Here is a 14,763-nt window from a genome sequence, read left to right on the forward strand (position 1 = left end):
AGTGCCAAAAGACCCCACTAAAGCACCCAATATATACAGTCATTGGGCGATCCACGTCCAACTAGCATGATGCCTCTTCTGGGCATGTGCTGGGCTCAGTGCGGGACTGCATCAAGTTTTAAGTATAGCACCTTTTCTTGTTAATGTCTGCAAGGAGTCTATACTATTATTGTGGTAATACTTAAAAGACCCCAGTTAGAGATTAAGGCCTCATCCTACTACAGGGAAGTACAAACCTGGACAAAAAAGGAAGTCACAACCTAAGTTGTTACTCACCTCAAGCTCACATATCATTTCAAACAGCTGCAATCTACAGTTTCCTAACTATGATTCTGAGCACAACAGAGTTTCAAGAAACATAAGCAAATTATTATGGGTTTGTACAATGTCTATACAATGGGACATTGATCTCAGTATAAAAATAATAATAGCAGGAGCAACAGCAAAATTCAATGCTTCAGACTAACCGCTGTTTCTAAGGCTAGGCACAGACTTTCAAAAAGCCGTAGCCTGAACTGATTCAATATTTACAGGTTAGTCTAACCTGCCTAGGTTGAACCAATTTGGACTGAGGAACTGTGGACTGAAGAAATGCAGGCACATGCCTGTAGCTGCTCAGGCCAGGAGCTGCGGGAAACTAGTGCATGTCCTCGACTACAAGGAAGTTGTGTTGGGGGTCGTGGCCAGCCCAGCCAGTAGCTTTGGCTGAACTGGCTAGAGAGGGGATTAATTCCCCTCTCCCTATCCTACCAGGACGGACCTGAAACAGGTCTGCTGGGGACTCCCCCATCTCTGTTGCAGTGGCAGGCCAGCACGGTCTCCTAAGGCAGATGGGTCAGGGAGGAGGGGTTATTCCCTCCTCTTCCCCTACTGTCCCTGGAGGACTGCAGCTAGGTAAGCCCACCTCAACCGCCACTGCTGCTGCTCATTTCCTGCATGGGGCAAGTGATGGAATAAGTCCCCTCTGCCGGATGCTGGAGGGAGACGAGTAACCTCTGTCCTTCCCTCTGCCTAAGGGGCCCTTCTGGCCAGCATCTGCCCACACTCCTGCCCAGCCGCTGCAGCAACAAGGGGGCAGGGCCCTCGATAAGGACAGCAGCCCCTGTCATAGTGTCTGGGAGCGTAAGCCCCTTCCTGGTGAGGGGGACCCTGCTGCAGTGTGGACAGAGCTGTGGCAGACTGTACATGGCAGCACTGGGTCTTGGAGACAGAGCCCCATACAGTGCTGCCACCATCATGATGGTACGCAGCAGCTTTCCTCACCCTGCAGCATGGCCCTGCTTCCAGGAAGGGGCTTGCGCCTGGGGAAACAGTGACAGTCATGGTCACTCCCCACTTGCTACTCCAGCAGCCAGGCAGAGACAGGGCCAGAGGCTGGCTGGCAGGGCCTCTTAGGCAGGGGGCAGAGGGCAGCAGGCAGGGAGTGGGATTATTCCCCCTTCTACTCCCAAGGCACTGCAGCGGGGTCTGCCTACCCCAGCTGCTACCACCACCACCACCATTCAGTCTGTGCCTGGGGCAGGCAGCAGAATAAGCTGCCTCCACCAGATGCCAGAGGGAGGGGCGCAGGAGGGGTCTTATTCTGCCACTTGCCTCAGGCACAGAGTGAATGGTAGTGGCGACAACCAGGGTGGGCAGACCATATCACATTGCTCTGGGTCCGAGGGGGGAATAACTCTGCTCCCTGCCCCCCACCTTTGGAAGGGGGGCAGGGATGGGGGTTATTCCCTCTCCCTCCAGCATCTGGCAGAAGGGGCTTATTCTACCACTTACTCCAAGCAGGGAGTGAGTGGTGGTGGCAGTAGCAGTCCAGGTAGGCAGACCCGGCTGTGGTCCAGCTTAGGTAGGGTAGATGAGGGAATGCCAGCCTAGCACTGCAGCAGTGGGGGGGGGGAGGAAATGCCTGGCAAACCCGGCTCAGATCCCTGCCGGTGGGATAGGGTGGGGGGAATTAAACCCCCTCTGGCCAGACTCCTGTCCCTGATCCAGCTGGGGAGCAGAGGGGCGGGGCTAGCCTTGCTCTGCTAAAGCTAAGAACCAAGTCCAGGGAGCATGCCGGGATCCTAGTTAACTTAAACCAGGAAGGGTCTGGGACAGACGTTGTATAAACTGGTTTGAGCTCAATCAGTTAAATCTGATAACTACATTCAACCAAGTTTATCTCAACTTGGTTTTGGCCATTTTGAAACTGGTTTGTGTGTACTGAATGTCTGTTCTGTTACAGGTTTAAACCAGTTTCCGATCACTTAAATTGGTTGATATGTACTGTCTATCCCTAGCCTAAATGTCTGGGCCAGGCTGAAACAAATCCCAGATAATGCGAGTTTATCTTATCCGCACACAGCAACAAAGTGTATTTAACTAGTACCTGTGTTTAGATACTGAAGTAATAGAAACCTTGAAAATAAGTAATTTGAAGCTGATAAAATAAGATTAGTGAGAAATAGACTGCCCAGTCCCAATCAAACTGTCACTTTTAGTTATCTTTTTTTTGTTACACAAATAATCTGCAGTGTTCTCTTGTTGTTTTCCCTAGGCTGACTGATATATATATATTTTTTACCAGCAGTGCTTAACAAGAACAAAATATATTATGGGAAGCACTTTAGAACAAAACAAAAATGCCTGGAGGAGCCGTTCAGAAGGATGGCTGCTGCACGGTGATTGAGACACAGTGACAAGAACAGTGATGCCTTGGGCCACATTAACATATTGCTGCTAACGTATTCAATTCAGATGCTGCCACTATGAAAAGAGCATAGGTGCTATTTCTTATTTATTTAGCTGTAATGAACTGAGTGAACGTGCTGTAGCAATAAAAATGTACTGGTGTAGATCTAGATAAAAACAGTTTTGCAAGAGAATGCTTACCATAGTAGAATAAATTGGGAGTTCTTTAAAAGGGTTAACAAGCAGCAGTATATCCCCAATGTATGTCTGGAAAAAAAGATACAATTGATTTATTATGTGATAAATGAGTTCCTTCAGGAAGTTAATGATTTTCTTTCAGAAAAGACTTTTAGCCAAAGCATCTAAAATCAAACAAGCAACATACTAAATATAAATCTGTAACTCCACAATTTAGAAGCTTTTAAATTCCTGCCTTTAAGAACCAAGAGTATTACCAGGTGCGTCTACACATCACCCTATGTCGCTATAGTGATGTGCTACATCACAGAACGATGCACTATGGTGACATAGTGATCATGTAAGTTTACATGAGACTGGCAGTTACTTCGCTGTAGTGGCATGCTCCCCTGTTTTAACATACTGCTACAGCAAAGTAGTGGTTAAACCTAACAGTGCACCAGTTCACAGCACAGTAACAATGTCACCATAGGGTGATGGGTAGATACACCCACTAAGTCTGATGGTATTAACTGCATCTGTTGTAATAAAATTGAATGCTTGCTTCATAATTAAAATTGTTTAATAATCACAGGATCATAGAAAAGTAGGGCAGAAGGAACCTCTGTAGGTTGTCTGGTCTAACCCTCTGCCTGAGGCAGGATTGGCCCTACCCAAACTACTCCAAGCAAATCCTGTCAAACCTATTACTAAAACTACACAAGCAACCCTGTCACAAAGCCACAAAGTATAGCAACCTAACCTGCCACAGGTAAAGTGAGGGAACAATGATGGCCCATGCACCGCTACTGCAAGTGTTCTTAAAATACATTTGAGAGACCCAAGCAAAAGGGCCAAGATACTACTAAAGAGGAAGGCAAAAACCTTCACAGTCTTTTAGTCCAGTCATGTGCACTGGCACACCCCAGTCAAAATCCCTACTCTTGGCTGCAGAGAACAGCTAATGCTTCTGAGGAAGGCAAAAAAATCCATAAAAAGAAAACTAAACAAAAAAAAAAACTAAATAAAACAACTCTCCTCCCCACCCAAATACATAGCAACAGGAGGGGAACAAATCCTTCCTGTGACAACCAGCAAAGCCAAGAGGCAAAGAAATACTAATAGTATAGCACAGACATTGCTATTCCTAGATCAACCCTAATCAATGCTTATCCAAACTCTTCTTGAACATCTCCAGTGTTGGAGATTCCACACCTTCCCTAGGTGACCTATTTCACTGCCTTACTGTTTTAACAGTGAAGTTTTTTTACCTGATATCCAACTAAACTTTCTTTGTTGTAACTTCAACCATTGGTCTGCATCCTGTTCTTTGCAGCTAGAAATAAAAAGCAACTCTCCCTCATCTTTATGCACCCTTCATATATTTAGACTGCTATCAAGTCTCTTCCATCAGCTGAACTTTCCTATTTCCTTCAACCTCTCCTCCTATGGCTTGCCTTTTAACAACTTTATCATTTCTGTCACCTGTCTCTGGACCCTCTCTGACTTCTCCATGACCTTTTAAAAATGTGAAGCCCCCAAAAATGTATACTCAGCCTAACCAGTGATGAGTAGAGAGACATTATCACCTCTTACACCTTGTGTCTAATGCTCCTATTCATGCGGCCCAAAACAGCATTAACTTTTTTGTGCCTGCATCACTCCGAAGACTCTTATTGAGTGAGTTTGTGATGGACCAAGACTCTTCAGGCATTTTTACATGTGCTCCCAACATGGCACCAGGCACTTCTAATCAGCGAGCAGTGCTAATTAAAAGCACCGCGTTGGAAACACATGCATCAGCAGCACAGCATGCCTCTGAAGTGAAAAAATGGTGGCAGTGCACTTTGAACTGAAGGACATTGACTGTGTTTTAGTACAAAGCACACTTCTGCCATTTTCTCATTGCAGAGGTGTGCTGCACCACTGATACATGTGACATGGCAGGCTGCCAGAGCACATCAATTTACATGCTGGATTTCCAGCGCATCTGAGCAGGCTCGTCACATGTGTGTAAATTCCCTTTGACTCTTTTCCTAGCGCTTCCATCCACTTAGGTGCCACCTATCTTACATGTGTGTTTTTGATTATTCTTCCCAAGATGAAGCACCTTGCTTTTGCTAGTATTGAACTTCATCCTACTGACTCTAGCCCAACTTTCCAAACTGTCAGGGTCCTTCTTAATTGCACTCCTGTCCACCTGTGTGTTTACAATCCTTTCTTTTTCCATGTCAACTGCAAGAAGCAATCTATTTCAACATTGCATCCAAATAATTTAAAAAACGTTGAACAGCACAGAGCCCAGGACAGATCCTTTTGAGACTCCACTTGAAACCCCCTGCCATTTGTACATGGATACATTTATAATTACCTTTTGCTTGTAACTTTTGAGCTAATTGTCTATCCACCTTATAGAAGTTTTGTCTAGCCCACATGTCTCCAATTTGCTTTTGAGACAGTCATGTGGGACTTTGTCAAAAGCCTTGCTAAAATCCAGATACAGTATAAATGCAGCATTCCTTTCATCCACCCAATTAGTTTTCTTGTCAAAGGAGATTAAGTTTGTTTGGCACAATTTGTTCATAGTAAATGAACATGAGCTGGCTGCTCATGATCGGCCTTCCCTTCTCTAGATGCTGGCCAATGGAGCTCATTAGGATATTTTCCAGTAAATTCCTGTGTATAATTCCAGTGTGCAAGTCCCCAGGTCCCCCTTTTTGGCTTTTTAAAGGAGGGACACTATGTTGGCCATTTTCTAGTCCTCTGGTACCTTGCCCATCTCCCATGACTTATTAAATATTACTGGGAAGGGTTCTGAGATCTCCTCCGACACTCCCTTCAGTACCCTGGGATGAAGTTCATCAGGCCCTGCTGACTTGAATTAATTCAGACCCATCAAAAGCTCTCTGACTGTTTCTTTCATCTCACCCATTAGCTTGCCCTCTTCCTTATCCAAATGATCTGTATTAGTGGTCTCATTGCAGCCTAAGTTTTTTGTGAAGCTAAGCAAAGTAGTTATTGCCTTCTCTGCCTTCTTTGCATCTTCTGCTTTGCTATGCCTATTTACTAGTGCAACAGTGCATGTACAGCTTCCTTTGTCTTTCTTTTCTGGCCTTTATCGAACTCCCTCTTGTCAGTGGCATTAACAAATTAAGCAACTGTCCAGGGCAAACCCTGCAGAAGAGCAGGGGATGGGGCACATGGTTCAAGAATGGGAGGTACAGGGGGCACAGAGCACAGGATCAGAGAGCAGGGGGAGGGTGGGTCCAGGCAGGCATGGCTCTGAAAGCAAAGATGAATGGGAAGTTCTCAAGAATCTGGAAGATACAGGTGATGTTAGGCCACCTTTCCCACCAATCCGGAAACCAGTCTTTCACCTAGCAAAGATAGGCCACAACAGAGAATACAGACTGCTGATTTCTCCCAGTTCCTATAATGGTAACTGATTTTCAGCCTTAATCATAACTGGGGACCCCTAAATAGTAGTTTCTAAAAATGATAACAAAAACAACTACCAGTAAGACAACTGACACATACAATACTCCACCTTCAGCTAATTTTAAAACTGTGTAGTACAGAAACATAAAAGAAAGAATTAAACAACTGTTTGGTGGTAACTATTACTCTAAAACTAGAACACATGATAACAGGCCTCATACTGAAATCAAAGTTCTATAAAACTAATCCCATATGGTGCTTTGCCAAACAAGTTATTATTGAACTAAAAGAAATACTTGATGAAGAAAAAGTAATGGCTCGTATTTCTTTCAAATACTAAAAGTCACAAAATGGGAACTTTTGTTACTGTCTTTGCATTGTAACAGAACCACATATTGGGCTTTTCTAATATGTTCTTTCTTAACTATTTCAGGTATATTTCAGTTCTATTTTAAAATATTCTGGTCAGACACTGACCTCTTTAAAAAGTTTCACAAAACAACACAAAAAACCAACAAAAGTCCACAATACAGAATAGAAACTTAATGAACAGAAAAAAGAAATGAACAAACAATTCTATAGAAGAATTTTCCTGTACTGTCGTTTTGTGTTCTCTATTTGTGGGTTGAAAGGAGCAGTTAAAATGCCTTAAGTATTTTGTAAAAACATTCACATATAATAGTTTCAGTTAACTGCCGTATTTAGGAATATATTTCCACAGTTTTATTCTTTGAGGGGGCGGGGATTCTGTTTGTTCAGTTTTCATAATATTTAGATCTCCCCAAATCAAAAAATTATCAACAATTTGTTAAATCTTGGTCCCATTTTTCTAATGCGTAAGTGAACTGCCATGCAATAACCCTAATAGTAAGTGTTGCCTAAGGCTAACTTATACCAAGTCCACTGATCTTCCCACATGCACACAGACAGTCATCTTATCATAAAAGGCAATCAAGTTGGTCAGGCACGACTTGCTTTGGTGAATCCATGCTGACTGTTCCTAATTACCTTCTTTTTCTCCAGTGCTTAGGAATGGATTCCTTGAGGACCGTGATTTTTCTGGGGACTGAGATGAGGCTGACTGGTCTGTAATTTCCCTGATCCTCCTTCCACTCTTTCTTAAAGATGGGCCTATATTTGCCCTTTTCCAATTGTCCAGCACCTCTCCCAGTTGCCAAGAGTGTTCAAAGATAATCGCCAGCATCTCTGCGATCACATAGGCTAACTCCCTTAGCCTTACCCTTACCCTCAGATGCATTGCATCTGGCCTCATAGACTTACATACATCCTGCTTTTCTAAATAGGAACTATGCCAGCCCACAAGGGGAAATGTGCTGTTTCCTGCATTTTTATCCTTAAAAAGAGAACATCCATGTTTTTCTGCATTTCCATAGCAAACAGAAAACCTGGATCCCTGTTGATCAGGATACTACTGCCTTTAAGTTCATCAGTGTATTCTTATACAAGAGACAAATTTAAATATTCAAGAAGATAACAAATAGGACCCTAAGATTTTCTTTAGGTTCAGTCTTTGATAGCCATATTTCAAGAGAAAAATCAAATGCTTGTCCCTGATTTTCACTGCTGCTTAACACCTATAGCTTCCACTGATATGAGAGTTATATGTGCCTGGGACCTCTGAACATGAGAGAAAAGGAAATACACCAGAAAAGGATGAGAGTAGTCATAGTCTTACCATCCTGCATTTTTTTTATCAGTAAAGGAGTTCTCAGCACCTACGACTAACTTCTGTATTAATTTCCAATGCATTTACAACAGGATGTGGTGTGTGACATTCCAGATCCCTGTATTTTTCTGGCTTGAGAACATTTTTGATTTATTAGATTAAAAACAGAATTACATGTTTCACATTTACATGCAAATCACCCAATCAGCTGTTCAATAAGCTAGAAAAGGGAAAGTAGCTACAAAGAGGGATGCCAAAAATGTTCATATGCAGATTTTACTATCTAGACCTGATTGGATTCTCCTTTTTAATATGCCAAGATCCTCAAAAATCTGCAGCATATAAATATTCTTGTAATTACTTTACTCAATATATAAGTCATTAACATAATCACATCAAGGTAATGATTTGTGTGATAGGAAAAGATAATGGGGAATCAAGTCCTTCATACTGGTTCCTGAGGGGTTTTTTAAACTCAAACCTTTATTAAATCCCCAGGAATAATAGGCTTGCATAAAAAATATGTAAAAACTATATAAATAATAACTGTATCTTGAAAGATTAAGAGAAAAGGGTACAAATGTTTCATTGCATTTTGCCAACACACCTTCTTGAGTAAATGAACATGCAGACTCACCTAGGCACACACATTATATCCTTTATTCATTTCATACTTTAGACTTTTCCAGATGCATGTAAATAGCTGAAGATTTTTACATACCCATTCCTCATCTATTTTACTTGCAAATGTACGTGTCTGGTAATTATGTTCGGATTACTAATAGACCAATCCTATTTTCATTAATTGCTCTTCACAGAAAGTTGGCTGTAGGTAAGTGAATAAAAATGCTATCATGAGTAGTTTCAAAGCCACTCACATATATTTGGTTGTTACTGAAACGCTTCTGAATCTCATAGAGCAGGCTGCTGTCTGTTAGCTCACTCAGAGTCGCCAGGTCATCATTTGGTGCTGGAGGCATTAACTTGACCTGCAAAATACAAATACTATGTTCAAATAATCTGACTTCATATCCACTTACTCTACATTATAATGTCCTTCTTACATTACACATCCTAATGAATAAATACATAGCAATTACAGAAATTGCTACAGTGCAGTAGGAAACCAGGAAGTTTTTTGCCCCCCACCCACACCATAAATAATTACCAATTCATAATTAACAGAAAAAAGTAAAATAGAAATTAAGTGGTACATTTTGCATACACAGAACTGTATACGAGTGCCATTTGCAAGTTCAAATCCTGCCAAGATTCCCAGTTCAAGTGGAGCACTCCTGCTCTCCTCATTAACCTCTTCTGATGATGACAATCAAGAGTTCAATAGTTAAAGCAAACCACACATAGCTGCCAGAAGCATACCTAGCCAGTACTGTGGCTGGAGGTTCACTACTTACTGCTAAGGTGGAGGAAGAGAGGGAGGGAAAAATATGTCACTTTTCTTTGTCAACAAATTTCAGCAGCAAAAAAGAGATGACATCTTCCTTCCCCCAGCCAAAACAGCAGGAAACCTCTGGCCTCTGACCCTACTTCATGCAACATTGCTGCTAGAGTCAGAGTCAGCACCACAGCAGGGAAGGTGCAGGGTGTCCAGTGGTGATAAGTCACCCCTCAACTCCATTCCATCCCCCTTTAGCCAGCTCCTGAGGCTTGTGCCCTGATCACTCATCCACTCCTGTTGGCTGCCATTAAACTGAGCTCTTATGACTGCAGTTTCATTCTTGTCAGTATATAGAAGTTAATATGTGATTGCATTTCACTGCTAAATAAGACAGGATTTCAGGGAAGGTAAGAATTAAGTTGTCAGTGGGCACAGAAGATGCTCAATTTCTGAGTCAAACCAGCATCCTGTATTTAGTACCTTGCAAATATAGGAGAGGATAAAAGTCCTGAAGTGCTCACATTCTAAATAGCATAAAACCAAAAGCTGTCAAAACAAGGAGGAAATGACTTAAATATAGCAGAGGTCAGCTGTAAGAAATGATTTAAAAATAAGATAAATATTAATACTCTGTGCAGTGAAGCTTATGAAACTCATGCTTCATGCAGAGGCTGCAGCCTTGTCTGTCAGTTACCTGGATTAGTCTTTGTGTATGCAAACAGGAAGGATAAAAGTCACTTGAAAGAAGTATGGTTAAAAAAAGGACATGAAAAAATTTGCATTTTAAATTACGTATAAAATGGCATTCACAATGTTATTTCATTAATATCTACCAATGGGATTAGTGGAGGATATTGGTGTGCTGACCTCCTACTGTTGAAGTCAATAGTTGTTTTTTCCATTGACTTACAAAGGTTCAGGATTTCCTTGTTACACCATACACCGAGAGCCACACAAACGTTCAGTATTAGTGTTAGCTCGAGTTTAGTGCAGTCACACTTCAGGCCAGCAGGGGCCAGGAGAACGGAAAGATAAGAATCACACCACCTTCCCATTTTGGGTTTCCCCCTGCCCACACCTCAGTGTCCCCCTGCCCCTCCTTCCCCCTCTTACTTGTGCCTGTCTGTGCTGTTGTCCCAGAGCAGGCAGCGAAGGGTTAAACTGCTCTACCACTGCCACACTACTGCTCTTCTCCAGGCTGTGCCCACCCAGAGACCAGCAGCAGCAGCTAGACAGCTGCAACAGGCAAGGGCAACAGCAACTTCCAGCTGCCTCCATGCTGTCAGCACAATGGGACAGCTGTAGCAGCAATGTATTTTTTTTCCATCACACTCCTCAAGCTTGTGCTCGGGGCAGCTGCCTTGGTTACCCTACCTTCGTTATGCTCTGCCTCTCTCAATCCCATTCTGCTGATACAGACACTGATGTACAAATATTAGTTATCTGTCTCTGTATGCAAAGGGTTTTGAGATTTTTTTCAGTGAAAAACACACTGAATTATATATACAGAAACACAGAAATATCAGAGTTTTAATTTTAGGCAAGGATAACTAGTTACCTCTTAAACAATAGGATGAATAGAATATGGTTTTATAAAATTTCTCAGTTTTGAATCTTTCTGACAAACAAAATTCTTACCAAAACCTTCCCCCCAGGCAACAAGAAAAAAGAATGTTTCTTAACATGTGTGTTGGTCTGTGTGTCTTAACCTTCACTTTTGTGCTAAGCAAAATGAAACAAAAAATAAGAAAACAAAACCCACCGTTCCATTGTAAAATGAGAAACCATCAAATCCTGTTGAGCTTCATTGTATAAATATTTCATCAGCCTTCTCAAAAAATCTCTCTTGGTGCAAAACAATGGAAGTTGCAAAGTTTTAGCTATCCTCAGTCTACAGAGAATCAAACCATTTAAGGATTGTATCACTTTTTTTTTTTTTAGCATTTTACACTTCATTTCTCCCTAAAGGTTCTCATAGATGTAAGATTCTTGCTAAAGATGACAGCTTTCAGCATCAGCACAATAAAAGGAGCGAGAGTTCTTTTTAATACTGGATTCATCAACAAAAGCTTTTCCCATTTTTTTCTTTATGCCAAGTCTTTTTACCTGATTGATTCAGAGCGTGCCACTTAAAAGCATTTTCCTTATTCTTTCTACTTCGGCTATCATACTACACAATCATATAGAGTATATGCGAGTTACCCAGAATGAATTACTTTATTTAGTTCTTGGTCAATTCCACAACCAACCAATAAAGTCCAGCTCCCTTCCTAATGAATAATGAACCCCTAGTTTAATCATGCACTTCACAGAAACCATAAGGGAGAGAAAAAAATAATTCTGATAAATGTTAATTAGGAAGTATTAAAGGTCAAAAGGAAATAGGTACTGGGGATAATTTCATTCCAAATGAATTTTTTTCATTTCTTAAGATGAAATGCCTAACATAAAAGTACAAACAAATTAAAAGTATTGATACGCAGCGGGCTGCCATTGTACTATACAAAGGCAGTCATGATTCTTCTAGAATGAGCATGTATTAATTTACAGTGGAAAAATCTCATGTTTTCAAGGTTACTTTTGAGCAGAATTCATAATAAAAAGAAATTCCCATGATGGACAAATTTAATTTAGGCTAGACTTCTGTGTGCAAAGAGATGTACCATCACAGAATAGCTATGGAAAGAGCTTTTCTGTGGCTCCTGCTCCAGTGTGAGTGTTTAAACCATTTTATGGCAGACATCACAATTACAACCTGACCAGAAGACTTCATTACTGTAGTTACAGTGGTCACCAACTCTCTAGAGAATGATTAGGACCAAACTAACCTTTATCTCTTAATAATTTTCTCTTTCTTCTGCTGAAGTCAACTGTATGTAGACAATAACTTTTCAAAAAGAAATATTGTATGAATGACAAAAGAGTGTTTTCTCTACCCTCTTGTTTTCTCCACAGAATTGTGCCTCTTTTTTAAACAGATCTAGAAACAAGCAATACGTTTGTTTTTTTTAATATTTTAAAATCCATGTAAAAACATGGCCATTTTTCCAGCAATTCTCTCAGGATCCCCTGGAGGAGTGGTTCACAATCTTTTTAGATTCCAGACACCCCTCACTGCACCCAAAACACCCTTCAGAAAATGCCAGCACTTAGTTTTCACTCCTTTTTTGCTTTTTAAATTGCAGGAAAAATAATAGAGCAATCCTTCTGTTGCAAAGAACTCAAAAAGAGTGTAACAAGTCAGAATGTTTTTAGACTGTGGATTTCTGTTTCAAGCCTCTGGAATTATATTTTGAATCATGCATTTGCACACATAACTGGATGGCACCCTGAAACACTCTTAAAGGATCTCACTGCACCCCAGATGTTTGTTTCTTGGTGGTGATCCAAGGCTCAGCCCTGAGGCCAGATAGACAACATATTGTATGTATATAATGGCTCAAATTCTATCAACAATATTTCAACAGTTTTCCTTCTAACTTAAAAGAGCAAGTACAGAGTAATCTAACTGAAGACAATTATTAGCTAGTATTCTTTTGGCTCTTCATCTGTTACAAAGCTGTCAAACTAAAAGAAAGCAAAGAGAATGTAAGGCTCGCTCATATTACAATAATTGTCCATTAAATATATAATTTGAACACATCAAATGAAGACCGTTTCCATGATTTTTTGTCATTATTTCGATTTTAATGGTTTGTTTGGATTTTCAGTACAAAGTTAGATACAGGGGCTAGGGACAGACATTACACGTAAACCAGTTAAAATGAAATTTGTTTAAACCTGTAACAGAACAGACATTCAGTGCACATAAACCAGTTTCAAAATGGCTGAAACTGGTTTGAGATAAACCTGGTTGAATGTGGTAGCAGACTTAACTGATTTAGCTCAAATTGGTTTATGCAATGTCTGTCCGAGACCCCTTCCTGGTTTAACTTAAACCTAATCCCCCGGCATCCTGGCTCAGGTCCCTGCCAGTGGGACAGGGAATTAAACCCCTCTCTGGCCAGTCCAGCCCTGACTGGCCATACTTACCCAGCGCAGCTTCCCTGAAGCTAAGGATGTGCTCTAGTGCCCCTGGCTGCTGGACTGAGCAACTGCAGGTATGTGCCCAGATTGCCTCAATCCACCGGGAATGTCTGTACTGTTACAAACCAGTTTAACCTAGACAGGTTGGACTAACCTGCAAAGGTTGAATCAATTCAGGCTCTGGCATTTTAAATGTCTGTCCCTAGCCAGGTAGACCATCAACATCATGAGATTTTTCTTTGAATTAGAAAGGGACACAAAACAGGAACCAAGGCAAATTATTAATATACTCATTCACTTTTTGCAGCCTACCAAATAATTATATGCAAGTATTTTTAAGCAAAATGATTAATCAAGAAGTTTTCATTTATATATGGTCCCAGACTGTAGTGAAGTCATTCTTTTCACTTATAACTGTGGGAGTTAGCTTCCAGAATGAGCGTCTAAAGTACACTTTCAAGCTCTGATGTTTGATCAGGATTTTGAGGTCTGTGTTGGTCTGATACACTTTTTCACTGAGATAGGAACATAGCAATCCCCAAATTATTTTTAATGATGTTTCCTCTTCCCTGCTGCACAGTATAACTTTTGAATAGATTCCTCTCATCTTATCTGTAATGATCTGGAATATATCTTGGAAAAAAATTGAAATAAGAATAACCTTACCCAATTTGGCTTACATAGGGAGCTTCAAAATATTTATGAGTCCACAGCTACATATCTAAACAAAGATACAGTACTAAACTGCAGACGCTATATTTATCATTCATCTTGGAACACTCACCTCACCTATTCTCACTCAACAATCTCTCCAAGGTTTATTCTAACACTTCAAAACTCTGAGAAGCATTAAGCTTCTATCATTACAATTTCTCCTCTCCCATTTTCTCAAATGTGGAAGTTTCTTTTGAAAAGTGTAGGATCTACAGGCACAGAAGAAAGGATATCTAGTTATAAACAAATGATAGGCACTATTCTTCAAGTCAAGAAACACAATCTTTCCACCCAGGGAGAGGAAAAAAGAAGAAATCCCCCACTGGGATGAACTGTAGTCACTTCTCTTCCTGGAATGTCCTAGAAAAAAAACAACCAAAAACTACTCATACTGATTCCTGATATCCAGTACAAGTAGCAGGAAGATATTAGGCTATTTTAAAAGTTTCTAAACCTAATTATAACTATTTTCTCCCAATTAGAGAAGTGGTAGGTACCCTGGCTTTGTAAGTAGAAACATATACATCTTACATTCAAATTTCTACAAAAAATATATATAAGATAAAAAAATATTAAAAATGTCCAAATAGTGGTGTTAAGTCTGTAGCATTCTATATCTCACTGAAGTTGCAGCTATAATGAATAAAATTAG

General features: G+C 40.7%; 1 protein-coding gene across 1 annotated transcript in view; it reads right to left on the reverse strand.

Annotated features, from left to right (window-relative positions):
- MYO16 (myosin XVI) overlaps nt 1-14,763 on the reverse strand; it is a 484,140-nt gene that overhangs the window by 295,862 nt on the left and 173,515 nt on the right. The window contains exons 10-11 of the mRNA XM_019529669.1: nt 8,851-8,961; nt 2,872-2,937 (exon numbers count right to left, since the gene is read on the reverse strand). Coding sequence (XP_019385214.1) covers nt 2,872-2,937; nt 8,851-8,961 — 177 coding nt within the window. The remainder of the gene's footprint in view (nt 1-2,871; nt 2,938-8,850; nt 8,962-14,763) is intronic.

This window comes from Crocodylus porosus, unplaced genomic scaffold (genome assembly GCF_001723895.1).
Source record: "Crocodylus porosus isolate Cpor-Errol unplaced genomic scaffold, CroPor_comp1, whole genome shotgun sequence".
Lineage (NCBI taxonomy): Eukaryota > Metazoa > Chordata > Crocodylia > Crocodylidae > Crocodylus > Crocodylus porosus.